General features: G+C 37.9%; 1 protein-coding gene across 1 annotated transcript; it reads left to right on the top strand.

The window, feature by feature from the left end:
- The first annotated feature begins 215 nt into the window (after positions 1-215).
- On the top strand, positions 216-14,096 carry LOC147549245 (SCY1-like protein 2 A). Its single transcript, XM_086671939.1, has 14 exons — positions 216-1,048; positions 1,824-1,928; positions 3,388-3,495; positions 3,666-3,848; positions 4,551-4,677; positions 6,018-6,079; positions 6,195-6,281; positions 6,824-6,910; positions 9,280-9,393; positions 9,860-9,988; positions 10,946-11,008; positions 12,176-12,337; positions 12,545-12,663; positions 12,766-14,096. Exons 1-14 carry the CDS (start codon positions 560-562, stop codon positions 13,739-13,741), a joined length of 2,811 nt encoding a protein of 936 aa, XP_086528065.1. The 5' UTR covers positions 216-559; the 3' UTR covers positions 13,742-14,096.
- The last annotated feature ends 2,181 nt before the right edge of the window (positions 14,097-16,277 follow it).

The following is a 16,277-nucleotide window of genomic DNA, read 5'->3' on the forward strand; positions in this document are numbered from 1 at the left end:
AGATTAAGGAGAGTAATTGTTCTTGTTGTAGAAATGGGTGACGATTAATGCCAATATATAGGCAATGGCCCCTTCCTTCACCCTAAAACCCAACAACGAGATTACAAGATTGATGAATTCTCTTGGAGTGAAGCCCAAGCCCAAATAATACCTATAGATGGGCCAGACAAACACTACCGTGTCAGGCTTGGGACGGGCACTTTCCCATCGAACTCGGACGTTGGGGACCGGGTTTGGGTTAGAATTCCCACCCTCGGCCCTGGTGCCCTTCACAAACATTTCCGTCGGCGGGTGTGCTTTTGTTTTAAGAAATGGTAAATTACACATCAGAAAATAAAATTAATTTAGTTTGATTCCAACAGCAACAACTCCTCTCACAAATTAGTTTTCTTCTTCCGTGTTGTCGAGTCTTTTAGAGAGAGAGAGAGAGAGAAAAAAAAGAAGAGAGGTGGCGAAGCAGAAGCCTGATTAATTTTGATCATCTTCCACCTCGTCTTCCTCCCTGAAAAAAATACCTAATTCCTTGATCAAATTCTTCATTTTCGCGAGCTTCAAAACCATGGCGCTGAATATGAAAACCCTAACTCAAGCTTTTGCGAAGACAGCAGCTGTGATCGAGAAGACCGTACAAACAACAGTTCAAGAAGTAACAGGTCCGAAACCTTTACAAGACTACGATCTCATTGATCAGATTGGATCCGGTGGTCCTGGTCTTGCTTGGAAACTTTACTCTGCAAAGTCTCGTGGATCTGCTCCAGCTCAGTATCCAATCGTTTGTGTTTGGATCCTTGACAAACGCTCAATTTCAGAGTCACGGTCTCGTGCTGGTCTTTCTAAAGCTGCCGAAGATGCATTTTTTGATATTATCCGTGCTGATGCTGCACGATTAGTTCGGATTCGGCATCCTGGAGTTGTTCATGTTGTTCAGGCACTGGATGAGAACAAAAATGCCATGGCAATGGTGACCGAACCTCTATTTGCTTCAGTGGCTAATACTCTTGGTTTTGTTGATAATATTGCAAAAGTGCCCAAGGAGCTCAAGGGAATGGTAGGTAGTTAACAATTTCTGGTTCTGAAGTAATTACAGATTTGATGATTTTAATTAGTTATCTGCTTTACGTTTCATTGTAACATTGGAATTTGACTTTGATGGCCAATTGCATGGAGCATGCAATTAAGGATTAGGGAATGAGTTGGTTAATTTGGTTAGTTCAGAACCAATTGACACTTAATTAGACTTGAAGATTATGGATCTGCTCTCATATAGTTATTCTACTGTTTGTTTGGAATCCATAGCTCATATAGCTTAACCATGTTATTTCTTTTTTAACTTTTAACAAGTAGGATGAGATTTTGATTGTTCTTTCCCAAACTAGATATCATAAAGCATAAAGTCCGATTGTAGTTCAGTCGTGTGGATTAGATTTTAGTGGAACCAGTGTGGTGGCATAGGAGATTGACGTGGGAAGTGCATAATAGTTATTTTCGCTTCTCTGTTCATATGGATTAATATGTGGGATATGTTAGTAAGATGGGACTACAAAGTTCAGAAAAGAACTGAGCAAATTACGTAGCGAAGAGGAGAAGTGGACGAGAAAGAATTGCACTAGGTAACTGAGTTATTGTGATCCATCACTCATCAAATCAAGGGCTTAAAACACTACTCACGTGTAGTCTGTCATACTACCCGAAAATATATATTAATTCTACATTAGAGATTAGAGGAGTAACAGTTCTGTGCATGTAATACATTAGATGAGACTCATATAATATTATCATGGTTTATTTCTGTTATCACCTCAAACAATTGTAGCTTTCTGCAGGAAATGGGGTTGTTGGAGGTTAAACATGGTTTGCTCCAGATAGCAGAGTCCTTGGATTTTCTCCACAACAATGCACGTCTTATTCATCGGGCTATATCACCTGAGGTTATGCTTCCTCACGCTATATTATGTCTTTTATGTATTGCTAATTTGCTATTATAGAGCATTGCATGCAAAATTAAGGAAGATAATTCTAGTAAGTATCTAGTAACGGTAGGGTTCATTACAATAAGTAAATCATTATGATTTCATTCCCTTTCACTCTGTTGACATGTTTCGCTCTAGCTGCTTAAATCTTCTGAATACACTAGTGACACGTTTAGGTTGGAAGGAAAATAACTGATCCGAGTGAGAAACTCAATTATTTTCTAAGATAGGAGAAAGAAGCTTTGGTTTCATCAGCCAGTCGTTTATGTGGTGCTTAATATTCCATGAAAACGGATCACTTAAATATTAAATCTAAAAATGCTGTTTCATTGAATACATTAACAACTTATGTTGGAATTGTGGTGGAGAAGATAAGGCAATGATTTAGGAAGACCAGCCTCTGGTAATGCGATTAACATCATAGCTAGACCAGAATATATGTGAGAACTCTCTACCTTTACATTGCAACCCTTTTGGACATCTTGAAGAAAAGCAAAAAAGATAATTTTTGGTGGGGAGGAACTAAACGCGCTGCAAACCATGATAACAGTCATGATTCCGGTATTCCTTTCTACGGCTTGAGTCAAGGAATCATCAAATTTCCAGTTTAGGGAATAAGTGGCTAACTTGGATGCTCTCTTCAGATGAATAATTGAATGTACCCTTGCCTTTCGCAATTTTCAATTGCATGCGTATTTTGTAAACACATACTGTTCCCTTTGCCTCCAGGTCCCAACTCTCAACTCCCAACAATAAAATTTTGCATATTCTCAATAAACAGAATCATACTTTGCATTTACAAATTTGAATGGGGTTTGACCCGTCTTGAACATTTTCAGAAACCGTAATCGTAAGGAACATTTACTAGTAAATCTGGATATTGTGCCTCCTACACCAGTCACGATTGAATCCAACGAGAAGACAAGGGTGACGTGGCAGCAAACATAGTCTCTGAAAACTGTTTTGGCGGATTTTGATCTTAGATTTACTTGTATCTTTTATTGGCATTTGAATAAGCACACATTAACTTTTTCAAACTGGGACGGAATGATCAAGATTACTTGTGAAGCACTTGTCCTGAAATTCTTCCCATAGTGAACTAGATCATCAATAACTATGGACAAAGTCATCAAATACCCAGTGCTATGTATGGGTTGAATACAACAATATAAATAGATTTGTTTCTGATGAATGAATCTTAACATTAGCAACAAAAGAGTAACGGGAAGTAATAATTAGAAAAATCACGATTTGAAGGGAGATAAAAGACTTCCTTTCAATTTTTCCTTGGTCTTGTAACTTGCATATATTTTTGGAGTACTAATAATATTTATCCTTCATCCAGAAAATAATGCACCCAACATCCCTCTGAATCCTGGGATCTAAATCATTCATGTATTCGGTGCTGCTTTTGCAGACTATCTTTATTACTTCCAGTGGAGCGTGGAAGCTGGGTGGATTCGGTTTTGCGATTTCTGCAGATCAGACCTCTGGAGAACATAGTGTGCAGCCATTCCATTACTCAGTAAGTGTAATTCTTCACATTTGGAGAGCAATTCAACTGTATATTTTGGAATCATGATTCCGTAAAAGTCATTAAGTAAAATGGTAAAATGTAATGCAGATGACTCTCTATGACAAAAGTTAGTGTGTTGTCTTTGACTAATGCTTTTTGAATGAATACAATCTGAGCAGGAGTATGACGTCGAGGATTCTGTTTTACCTCTTCAACCATCTCTTAATTACACAGCCCCTGAGCTGGTCAGGAGTAAAGCATCCCCAGCTGGATGTCCTTCTGATATGTTTAGTTTTGGGTGTCTTGCCTACCACTTGATAGCTCACAAGCCTCTCTTGGATTGTAACAACAATGTTAAGATAGTAAGTTTATTCTTCTAACTATCTGGTGTTCTGTGAAATCCCTTGTACCATTTAGGGAGTCAACGGGTTATCGACGGTTTTGATATTCAGCAAACACATAGTAATTGCATGGGTTGATATACATCTAATGGTCCTGGTTCCGGGGATCCAAGATTTTGGGCGGAAAAATCATGGATACCCCCAACTCTACTCCACCACTTCTTTCTTCACGTCGACAAGGGTCATTGGCAGACGGCCATTGCAGGCGACTTTTGAAAAGAATTCGAGTTCTTTCCTTCCTCCTACCCACCACTATCACTGGCTGACTACCCCACCACCGCACCATCACCATTCATCGGAAAGAGAGAAAAAAATGGTGGTGGTGGTGGGTGGTGGGAGGTACTGGTGGTCGGCCAATGGTGGTAGTGGTGGGAGGAGAGGACAGAGAAAAACTCAATTTGTTTTGGAGGGTCGCTGGCAATGGCAATCTGCTGGGCCACCCTTGCCTGCGTGAAGATAAGTGGTGCGGTAGGGCTTGGCGGCATCCAAGATTTTCCCACGCAAAATTTTGGGTGCCCGAAACCATAACGGGTTTCGCTAAAACATCGGCCATGTCTAATTTACTGGAGTATCTGTCTACCTAGGTTTAATTATATATTCTTTTTCTATTTTTTTTCTTCAGTTCAAAATCTAAAATGTATTAGTTCTTATCTGTTATTGCAGTACATGAACACCTTGTCTTACTTGCAACATGAGTCTTTCTCAAGCATGCCACCAGACTTAATTACTGATTTGCAAAGGATGCTTTCTGTAAATGATGCTTCCAGACCAAGTGCATTGGATTTCACAGGTGATTACTGGAGCTTATGTTTCATCTATAGCCGTTCTGCAAAAGCAGAAAATAAATCTTCCATGTTTCATTTCGTGCTCTTAATTAATTAATATCGTGGTAGCTGTCATCATGGTTCAGCTGCTGTATTAGAATTACTCATTCTGACTGTTGTTAAATTTTGAAACATCTCTGGTCAGTTATTGTCACTTAATGATGACACAGCCTGTTTCCAGTTGGAATATTAGACAAATGTTCAGATTTTGAACTGATTAAATTCTTCACTGTAAGCATTCGTTACGAAGTTCCAACGTTCCAAGGAGCATAGACATCACTTTCCAGGACGATAACGTCTAATATAGCTACTGTGTCCGTAATTTAGGTATTAATGCTTATTGTATGTCACGTATAGGTAGTTTGAGTATCAACTATCCAGACCATACAATTAGTAGTAGTGCTTGGTGTTTTGACTTTTGGGTATCAATAAAGTACAATCAATAGTAGCATATTCTGAAATTTTATTATTATGTTGGGAGTAGTTTGAGTGTGGCTTACCTGTATATTTGCTAACTACGAATCTCTTTTAGGGCTCCGTGTCCGTTGGCTTGATCATGGGATATCTCTCTTGTATAATGCTCTTACAAGATCTTTTTTCTTTACAAAGATTTGACGAAGAATAGTACGATTTTGTTTTGGTGAACATGGGTTCTAAAGATCATGACAGAGGTCATTTGGTTATGTGTGTGTCGTGTATGTCATCAAATTTTGGAAAGAACTTAAGTTGTATTCCGAATGTTATTCAAGGAAGGTATATGGCTTTTTAGCCAAATTCAACTAAAACATTTCAACATAATGAATTACAACCTTGATCACGCCATTTTATAAGATCAGCCTCCCAATGTAATCAATGACTGTTCACTTGCAAAACATACATGACTTAGAAATTAGACCTAAGAGATCCACTTAGCTGGAATCATCAATATGTATAGATTCTTTTATGGATTGGACGATTGAAATATAAAGCATCCTGTGACGTCTCCCGTACTTCGTCTTATTCTTATCGTTGGACCTAATTGAATGTTATCTTGCGGTATTTTGCCTTAAATGACCAGCTTATTTTCTGTGTGTACTTTCTTCATTGCATTCATGCTAGCATCTTCGCATATATGCTAGTTTCCAGACATGAATGTTTATGGATAAAAAATTATTAAATATGTTCTGTAGTTCAGGTTTATGAATAATGTACCCCTTTCTTCTTTTTATAGGTCATTAGAAGACTAGCTCTAGATATCTAATGCATTGCTTCCCACACTGTCTTGATTTATGACATATTTTACAAAATTGGTTGTTCCACTTTTCAGGTTCTCCATTTTTCCGTGATGATACTAGATTGCGTGCTCTTCGTTTCCTGGACCACATGCTTGTATGCTTAGTCAACTTGTGAACTTCTTCTGGACTTGCGCTAGCGTACTTCCTGAAACTTCGAGAATTGGAAAACGATTGTTACCGAGATCTGAAGCTAGTTTTATCTTTTGTAGGAAAGGGATAACATGCAGAAGTCTGAGTTTCTAAAAGCATTGTCTGATATGTGGAAAGATTTTGATTCACGTGTACTGCGGTATAAGGTTTGAGCATTAGCTTGTAGCACTTTGTAGCTTGCTATTACTCATTTATGTTCTTACTACTTAGCATTGAAGTTCATAGCATTGCTTGTAAGCACTTAGTTGATATTCACTTATTGCTCCTGAAGTATTTTAGTTTTAGAGTAGAAAAGGAAATAATATTAAAGAAAAAGAACAAAGGAGCTTGGGAAGTGCTTAATTTATCAGGATATCTGTTTAGAATTCATCCTATATCCACTGTATGTTGTGCATTTCTTGCATCCCCGATGAGTTGGTGACAATTCTTGTTTGCGAGATGGGAGTATGAGACATGACGCGATGAGTTAATGGTTTGGTGAAGTATTTTAGTTTTAGAATAGATGGTCATAGCTGACCCACCATGCATTTCCATTTAGGTTGTAACTTATACTCCACTTCGTGCAGACTTCATGGGAATGAAATTAGGAATTTAATGATTTGCTTTCTTTCATTTGGTACATTTGGGAATTTGATGTTTATTAAATCAATGAATCAGAATTATAAGGATTTCATATTAATCACTGCAGGTACTTCCACCTCTTTGTGCAGAACTCAGAAATATGGTTATGCAACCAATGATTCTGCCAATGGTTCTCGCAATAGCAGAGTCTCAGGTACGTTACTTAGTCAAACCTTGTGGTTCAAGGTATCGGTGTTCTTACATCTGTTCTCTGTTTACTGCATTGAAAGTTCACCTTATTTATGTAAAAGTGCTGGCGGCTGGAGAGAGAAGCTGCAACGGAAATTTATGATTGTTGAAATATCAAAACAAATAAGTAGAAGTCTAGAACACAAAAAATTCCTTAATTTTAGCAACAAATAAAAGTAGTATAGTAATTAAAAGATCTATTAAAAAAGGAAAATTTTCCTATAGGTTGGACACGCTGGGTCCTTCTCATCTTTCCTTTTCACGTCAGTTAGGGACAGAAAACATTGCCAGCTTTCAATGTGTTACTTCACGATGTACTGTTCTTTCTATTTGACGTTCCCTTCATATTAGGTTGATTATGAACCGAACAATTGTCACTGAATGACTGAACATTGGATTGATATTGTGCACCTTGGATGCATTATGCAGCTTAATCAAATTTGAATGAAATAGGAAAAAATTAGAACCAGAAAATTTCCTCAGTTGACTTGGTTTAAACAATCAGCACATATTGCTTCACTCTCTATTCCTAGATATCTTGTTAATTATATACTGGAAAGATAGAAAAAGCCATCATTTTTTCTTTACACTTTGTCTTTTACTTTTGAGCCTTTATAAACTGTATAATGAGGAGAACATTTCTGGAAGAGTTGGACTCAGTGAAGAGTTCTTTTGAATGTTAATCTTATTGAATATGCCGCAAGGCAAGGAATAATACACGACGAGAAGAGCATCCACTGTAAGAGGCTACTTCAGGACACCCTCGAGTCTTTCGTATTTCCATGTAAGGCCCCCCAGACCTCAGTTTGTGGAACAATCTAATTTGTCAAAAAAATATGGAACATGAGGATTTTTCTCAGTTCACCAAATTGTCTAGATGCCACCGTCGAGCTCAAGTGGTTTAAAGAGATATCTACGAATTGGACTTATGGAAAGAAGTGGATTGAGTGATAGTTTCACATTTTCCTTAATTACTTCAATATCCATGCCATTGAACTAGCAACAGATATACAAGTCAATCTCCTTTGCGTACATCCGCTGAAGATATCCTTTTCTGTTGTATATTCATTCCAAGTTCAATTAGAAAGATACAAATGGTAGAACGGTTCATGTCGTGTATTAGTATGTACCAGGAAGTATGCAAATCCAAATTTTGCTGCATCGAACCTACAACTGTTACCATGCTTTTTTCTTGTGTTAAGTGTTAACAATTATCAATTACATGTGTCTGTGTTCCAACTTCCAACATGGAAAGGAAACCACTGAAGCCCACTGTCCATGTTACGTAGCTTTATCCGGGGTTTGATTTCCGAGCTCTCTATCTGCCGTATAATTAGATAATTGGCCAGGTTCAGAAAATTTTCTTTGTGGGGGCATAAGTAAATAGTAAAAAACGAATACTATCATCAATGACGAATTGTGGAGCTTCGTTACAAACCTGTACCAAAATTAGTTATAAGTCTAAATTGCTAAAAAAATATAATGAGTTGTTCAACCGAATGACCTCTATATGTCTTAGCAACACTCTCAACTAATCAGACTACGACTGACAATGAATTGCTTTGACTAAAATCTAAACTAAATAATTAGTATTCACAGTTAAGTTAAATAAAAACAAATAACTACATAAAAATGAAAACCTTTTATCTTGAAAAAATCCTCATAGAAGTTAAGGAAGGGGGGGAAAAGAAATTGGACCTGACATAAAAATAATAATGTTAGGATATATACATAAAAATGTATATTGAATAGGGCATAAGGGTGATATGGGGATGCAAATAACTCCACCGGAGGTTGGATGAATTTTAGCAGAAGGAAAGGTCAAACCTGAATTTACAAAAGAATAAGAGCTAAGGAAAATTTGATCAAATATGATGCTGGGAGTCGAACTTGTGGCATGCACGATTGCACGGCAAACAACTAATCACTGCACCATTGAGCCAAATGTTTATTTGAGTCATAGTTTAGCAAATATTTTTATTTCACCTAAAAAAGACCTCGAAAGTTTCGGAAATCGGGGCCGTGAGGGCATCTTCCCCCACTGGCCCCAACGTTAGTTCGCCCGTGGCCAGATTATATTGTTTCTTATTGGATACCGTGCATCTCCAAGATATCCCTTTACATGGTTATAACATATGCAGGTTGTGCGAAATATTAATAGAATGAATGGGTGTAATTTTGACTGTTATCCTGCTAGTACGAGCTAGGTTGTTCCCGTCAGGCTTCAATATGTTTCATTATTTTCATTTATTCATGGTTACTGGATACATTTAGTGATGAGAGGTTATAATTGAGGATCAGACATGGGTTGTAACAATTGCTTTCCTGCTGTAGGATAAAAATGATTTTGAACTTTTTACACTGCCTGCACTATTTCCAGTCCTGAGTACTGCCTCGGGTGAAACGTTATTGCTACTCGTGAAGCATGCTGAGCTAATTATCAACAAGGTAATGTATTAACAGTTAACACCTTTCTTTTTCTTATAGAAGGCCGCATTGTCTTTCTTCTTTTTTTCTTGTAATGTAATTAATAATCGAGCTTCTCAATGGATAGGTAAAAGTTAAAACATTATTATTCATAACTCGAAACTTCTAATAGTAATACTGTTCTCAGTATCTTTCTGTTTGCACGGATAGGTCATAACTTTGAAATATTAAAAGTTAACTGCGGCTATGGTTGCATATGTAAAATTAATTTCTCTTTTATGGTCGTCTCTCATGTGTATAACAGTATAAGTTATAATCTTTACCTTCTTTTTTATATTAATTGTTAGTATTGAAGTTTTACATCTATGATCTATTTATACTTCCAGTCTCTTTCCAAATTTTTGTTCTTTTTCCAATTATACGTGAATTTTCATAGTAGTTCATTATCTCAGTTGCATCCTGTTGCTCTTTTCTGCAATTATTTCAGACAAGTCAAGGACACTTAATAACAAATGTGCTTCCCTTGCTCGTTCGAGCATATGACGATAATGATGCTCGCATACAAGAAGAAGTTTTGAGAAGAACGGTTTCCCTCGCAAAACAACTAGATGCCCAGGTGCACTTATGTATTCCTCCCTCTTTTTTTTTTTTTTTCTTTTTTTTGCAATGAGTGTCCATGGAATCCTTGGAGTAGTATAATCATCGTCAGTAAATACTTTGAACTTGTGAAGATAAATGATAGATTGATAGTTGATAGCTTCAGTTTGGTGTACGAGATTTTTATTTCCATTGGACTATGAAGTCCTATTCATCTTTATTTGCTGTCCTCTTATGCGAGCTGATGCCCAAATGGCTTTCTCATGAATGATGAATCATGTGTATGGCACGCCTAGAGGGAATGTCAATCAGGAGTACTTGTAGGATATCAGGCAAACTGAACTTTTATAATGAATACAAGTTTGATATATTGTAACAAACTTATGTACCATGAAAACTGGTACGGGTAGTATCCGACAACGGTACCGGCTGTGAGAACTCCAACTTCAGGAATCCGACAACGGTACCGGCTGTGAGAACTCCAACTTCAGGAATCCCAAAATGCAGATATGTCCAAATATGTATTTTGTTGTCTTATTAGGTCCTTACTTGCAACCTGCCACATTTGTGAAGTTGTGCACATATGAAATTAATCTAGGAGCGTTATTTTTGGACCTAACACAATTTGGCGCAAGTAAAAAAGATTTGTGTACAAAATCGAGCACTATACTGATCAAAGTAACTGCGAGTTCTAGTATGGGATACAAGTGTCTGTATCTGAGTCTCTGACGAGACAAAAAGGTGTTGAAATACAATATCCATGTTATATAGTTAGAAACTGTTTTAGGTTGACAAACATACGTGTGGAGTGTAGTAGTATCCAACACCAGAATGTGGCGTCGGGTAGAATTAGTGGAAGAAGGCCATTATGGGGCTGTATGCATTTACCTATTGTTAGTCACTGCTCGTTCATTTTTCTCAGCTTGTAAATGATCTTAATACTGCATAATTGTTTTTGGCTTCAAATTTTGTGCAGATGGTGAAACAGGCAATTTTGCCTCGTGTGCATGGGCTGGCACTTAAGACGACTGTAGCCGCGGTATGTAGGTGTTCGGCTTCACTACCATTCTTGTTATTGATCATTAGTTGTAGTAGGTTACCAAGTAAGAACATCAAACATAAAACATCTAAGCTACTGAAACATCTTAGCGTAAGTAGCCAACATTCGTGAGTTAATCTACTTAGGACTGACTTTATCTTACCTATGTGGTAATATGGAAGCTAATCAATAAATTTCACTGGTATAAGTGTATGACCGTACAAGTGCTTCTGTCGTTTAATTGTTGAACCTATTCTGACTTGTTGGAAAGTTTTGTTGCTGATATTAGTTTAAAAGATGTAAGTATGCTTCTTTAGTACACGCCGGATGCACATCACACTAATTAGGTTGATTGACTGGAATTAGAAAGTGCGGGAGATGCGGCCTGTGATTAACTTTTTTCTGTTACTGTTTTAAAATAACAACTAGCACACCTTCATATTTCTAATTGTTTTGTTCAATCCTAAAGGTCCATATTTTAACAGTTGAGACCCAGAATTTTCCTGTGTACATCTTAATATGTATACTCATGAGAGTAAGCACAGTGTTGGTAAGAAAGAGGCCGTATTGATGTTTGTGCTGAGAGGGTTTATCCTGAGGGTTGAGTTTTCTGGATCAGGATTGAACCAATTATTTCTTTACAAGCATGTCGCTGTGACAATTTCGAAACTCTCATGTATCATTGCATTTTGTTTATCTCACTCAATCACTTAAGGACTAAAAGGGAATGGCTGAGACGCTTCAGTGGTGCAATGAGATGTATTGATCAGTCAAGCCAATTGGACAAACAAAGGACTTGGCCACCTTAAATCTTTGCTTCGTTATAGATTCCAGAGGTTCTAATTTTAAAGGGATATATATTAGGCTTTGTTTCTATAGGCGACATACCACGAAGAACTGACCTCTACTTGGATTCATGCATTGAAATACAAAAGAGGAATCAGAAGCTTGAGGCGTCATTGTTTGAATCTGGATGGTTTTCCTTAACCGCCCAAGATTTACTTTTAAGTTTAATCTTCATAGTTATACCCATAATGCATGTGAAAGGTTGTCTCAATTTTAGTGCCCCTCGTAAGAACCTCACTTATATTTTCGGATGTTGCAATGGTGTTTTTATAATAGGTGGGAAGATTGATGTTATTGTTCTTTCTTGTTTAACACTGACAGGTAAGAGTGAATGCTTTGCTATGCCTAGGTGATTTGGTGAGCACCATGGACAAGCATGCCACTTTGGACATTTTGCAAACTATCCAACGTTGTACTGCTGTTGACCGCTCTGCTCCAACACTTATGTGTACTCTCGGGGTCGCAAACTCAATTCTCAAGCAGGTAACTGCTCATCTCATGTTTCATCATCTTCTTTATATATGTCGAATTAGTACGAAATGATCCTTGGAGGGAGGGCTCTGTTTGAGCTGGAGGACATAGTGAATTATGATTATTTGTATCAGTTCTCTCTTTAAAGAATTTAAATTCAATGAAGTCGTGTTTTGGATCACAACTCATTTTTCTTCTGCATAACTTTGTATTGTTCAGCATGGCGTAGAATTTTCGGCAGAGCATGTCCTTCCACTGCTCATACCACTTCTCACTGCGCAACAATTGAATGTTCAGCAGTTCGCCAAATATATGCTCTTCGTCAAAGACATACTCAGGTGTTTAACTTGCTCATTTTTTCTTCTGTATTTATCTCCACTTCTCGCTTTGTTCTAAAGTACTTCTGCTAAAATCTGTTATACTTTCCTTGAATTTTACAGGAAAATCGAAGAAAAAAGAGGCGTTTCTGTTACCCATTCTGGAACTCCAGAAGTAAGGGTAACACCCGTACTGAATGGGGTTCAAACTGAACCGTCTACAAAAACTAGTGTACCCATCTCTTCTTCGGCAAAAGGAAGACCGGCATGGGATGAAGATTGGGGTTCCATGACCAAAGGAGCTCCAACCCGCCAGTCGACTGAGACCAACCTATCTTTCACGCAGACTGTGCAGGTTCCCCAGCCTGTTACTTCTATGCCTGCACCTCCTCCCATAGTATCTTCTGCATCAACTAAGCAAATTTCTTCATCGTGTCCTTCAGTCGATATAGAGTGGCCTCCTCGACCATCTTCTAGTGTTTCATCTCAAGTAGGTGATGGTGAGAAAAAGAACACAGAATTATCCAGCCCTAGTTTTGACGATATGGATCCTTTCGCTGATTGGCCTCCACGTACTAGCAACTCTGCTACTGGTTTGGGCCCTGCAGCAAGTAACTCTGTAGCTCTGAGCAACTCGGGATCAATCACTTATTCCCAAAGCAGCACAAATTTTCTCAACAGCACTCCAGTCGGAATGGCTAAACACATTGGAAGCACTGACCCTCAAAATTCTATTGGGTTCTCCAGACAGAATCAGGGAAGTTCTATTTCAAACACCAATAACCTAAATACTGGAGTACGACACAATCAAAACTCTATTGGGTTTATGAGGCAGAATCAGGGGAACTCAGCACCAGGAATTGGAATTTCCAGCAATTACAGGACAGGTTCGACTACGGAGAAAAATGCAATGGACATTGGTTCCATATTTTCGTCTCATAAGAGCGAGCAGACTACGGTAAGACTCGCCCCTCCTCCATTAACAGCTGTGGGAAGAGGAAGAGGAAGGGGCCAAGGACTTCTTGGGGCGAATGCACCGTCACGGTCGACTAAACCTAAATCAGCATCTGAGCAGCCACCACTTATGGATTTGCTATGATACGCGAAGTAACGTGGGTTTCTCCTACTAATGTTCGCCCAAAACTGGTGGTCCAGTTAACGGAGTTTGTTGTGTTACCTTCTCCAAGCATGTTGCATATCAAACCAAGTCCCTCTCTCAACAATCCAATGGCTCTATGGAATTGTAAGTTCTTTCTTTTCTATCATTTAGTGAAGCTTGCATGTTGTAAACTACTGTGACTCGGTACTGATGAATTATTCAGTTTTGATATATTTTTTTTATCTCCTCTTCAGTTTCCTCTCTTGCTTCCAATAGTTTTTTTCGTGTATTCTTTATGACAACCAGGTTTTATGTAATGAGTCTGGATATAATAAAAGAAGTTATGGTTGTGAAATGATGTTTTAGTCATCGAATTTGATCAACTACAGACTGTATCAGTTACTATACAGATACAGATATTTAGATGTCAAATTGAATCGAACAATATTTTTGTTTGTTTTCGATGGAATTTGTAAACCTTCTCTAACATATTCAGAGTGCATTAAAATAGGTACTATTGCCCATCGGCATCCTTAGAGGTGGTGTTGTAAAAAATTATTACAGGATTTATTTATGGTGCGAGGATCAGATTGAATTTGGTAACCTGGATCTTCTGAAAACAGGTATAGAATCAAACGGTGAGGGATGTTATTTATGGTGGCCCGGCAGGGCTTACGGATATGTACCCTTTCTCCGGATGTGATGGACTAGTCGGACCAAATAAGTATCTGATGCACTCATCACAGAAACCCAACCTCATCACAACAAATGTCCTACTCAATTCTCGCCACCATTCTTCGCGTCACCAGAACATCTTCACCTTCACTGTCCTATATCTCTGAATACAGAGAGGACAACCTGTTCGTATTTCGTTGTCTTAGCTTGCAACATTAGGGAACCTAGAAATGCAGTGTGGGGTACAACGTACACAACAGGAGTGTGGGACCTTATCGGGTTGCCTTAAAAATCACTGATACTTGGAATGCTGTCAAGTTTTAAGTGTCTTGGTTTCGTAGTCAGGAATATAATAAGTCAATTTGTAATGTTTAACACCAGTTTTGAATCCATTACTTGCTTTAGTTTCCATTTGTGGTGACACAAGTCCCTCCCTACATTTCATGAATTAATAATTCTCACAACGACAAGGTCTACCCGTCATGGAATAGCCGTTAATAAAACCTTTCCCAGGAACATTTCACCAAATTCTGAACTAGTATTATTAAATAATCAAAATGATTCGTTATTAGAGCATGTTATTTGATTTGCCAAATACATCAACATTATTATTGTGTACCCTTTGGTATGTATGGCGCATCAGTTGAGTTGACTACTGAGGCAAGTACGGGAGCATCATTTGGTTCTCTGTCAAAGCTCGCTATAATGAGGTGCCATCCAGCTGCTTTATGCTCGATGTTAGATAAAAAACACATAGTACTTATAAAACACGTTTGGAGAGACGAGACATTAGTGCTAGTTCAATTTGCAAGGATTTGTATATGTTGGAAAATTTATCCGTACAATCATAATCTAATCATGCTTCTAATGCGATTATGATCATACCAAATAACAACCTTAAGCTTATAGCATAGACTCCATTAGATTCAAAGAGATTAAAAAACAGAGAAGGAGAAGCAGAAGCGCACCTTTTGGTCCATAGCCTTGAACGATTGACTTAATTGGGTTGATGATCTTCCATTTGGTTCATCTTCTCCATGTAATTTCTCTTGTGATGAAGGGATGCCAAACTCAAACCAAAAAATTAGAGAGGTGGAGAAGAAGCCCAAGTCGGGACTGACCCATATAAATAGTTCGACTATTTCCTTTACTTCTAATTTGGTCCTTATCAAATTAGAAATCACTCAATAGTCTCTACACATTTACTCCATGACATTTAGAAAATTTAGGTCAATAGTTAACGGTATTAGATCACCATATCACTTGGCCATAATTTAAGATAGCTATACACATACCTTTACATATGTGAGTACATGTTGAATTTTTCCAACAAGATTAACACATAAGACTTCATCATTGAATGAAGTTGTTCTACAAGAATAGGCATGTAGAGAAAGTCCGCTAAGCTTTTATTTATTTCTACTTTTTACTGTTGTAGCTAGGATGAGATTTTAAGATCAACCAGACTAACGGTTTAGTTGGTAGTATCCAAGAAGTGCAGAGCTTAAGTGAGACTATCCCTGGTTGTACCAAGGATAGATTTTTTAATTATCTTATAAGAATAAGGGGTTGATGATCCAAAAAAATGATCACCAGTTGACTGATGATGGGTGGTGGCAGTCGATGAAGGAGAATGGTAGTCTGTGGTTGATGAAGTTGATTAATGAAAGAAAGAAGAAGGTATCGGAATGGAAATTAAAATGTACATAAGGGAATTTTCGTCCTGATTCGCACGTGTAATTTGCACTACTGACATTGAATTAGAAGCTAACGTTTTTCACCCATCTGGGGGGTGTAAATCAAAAGTTAAAAAAAACAGGGGTGTCGTCCTAATATTTGTATAAAAGTGGGGGGTCAATGT

This window comes from Eschscholzia californica, unplaced genomic scaffold (assembly GCF_041429995.1).
Source record: "Eschscholzia californica isolate CP2 unplaced genomic scaffold, dmEscCali1.0.p SCAF_3, whole genome shotgun sequence".
In the NCBI taxonomy this organism is placed as follows: Eukaryota; Viridiplantae; Streptophyta; class Magnoliopsida; order Ranunculales; family Papaveraceae; genus Eschscholzia; species Eschscholzia californica.

What these genes read in the sequence shown, in the direction of transcription:
- LOC147549245 (XM_086671939.1), top strand. Translation starts at nt 560, where the DNA reads ATGGCGCTGAATATGAAAACCCTAACTCAAGCTTTTGCGAAGACAGCA. An exon ending in GTAACAACAATGTTAAGATA is followed by an intron (nt 3,849 to 4,550) that starts GTAAGTTTATTC and finishes CTGTTATTGCAG; the next exon opens with TACATGAACACCTTGTCTTA. An exon ending in CAAACTCAATTCTCAAGCAG is followed by an intron (nt 12,338 to 12,544) that starts GTAACTGCTCAT and finishes TGTATTGTTCAG; the next exon opens with CATGGCGTAGAATTTTCGGC.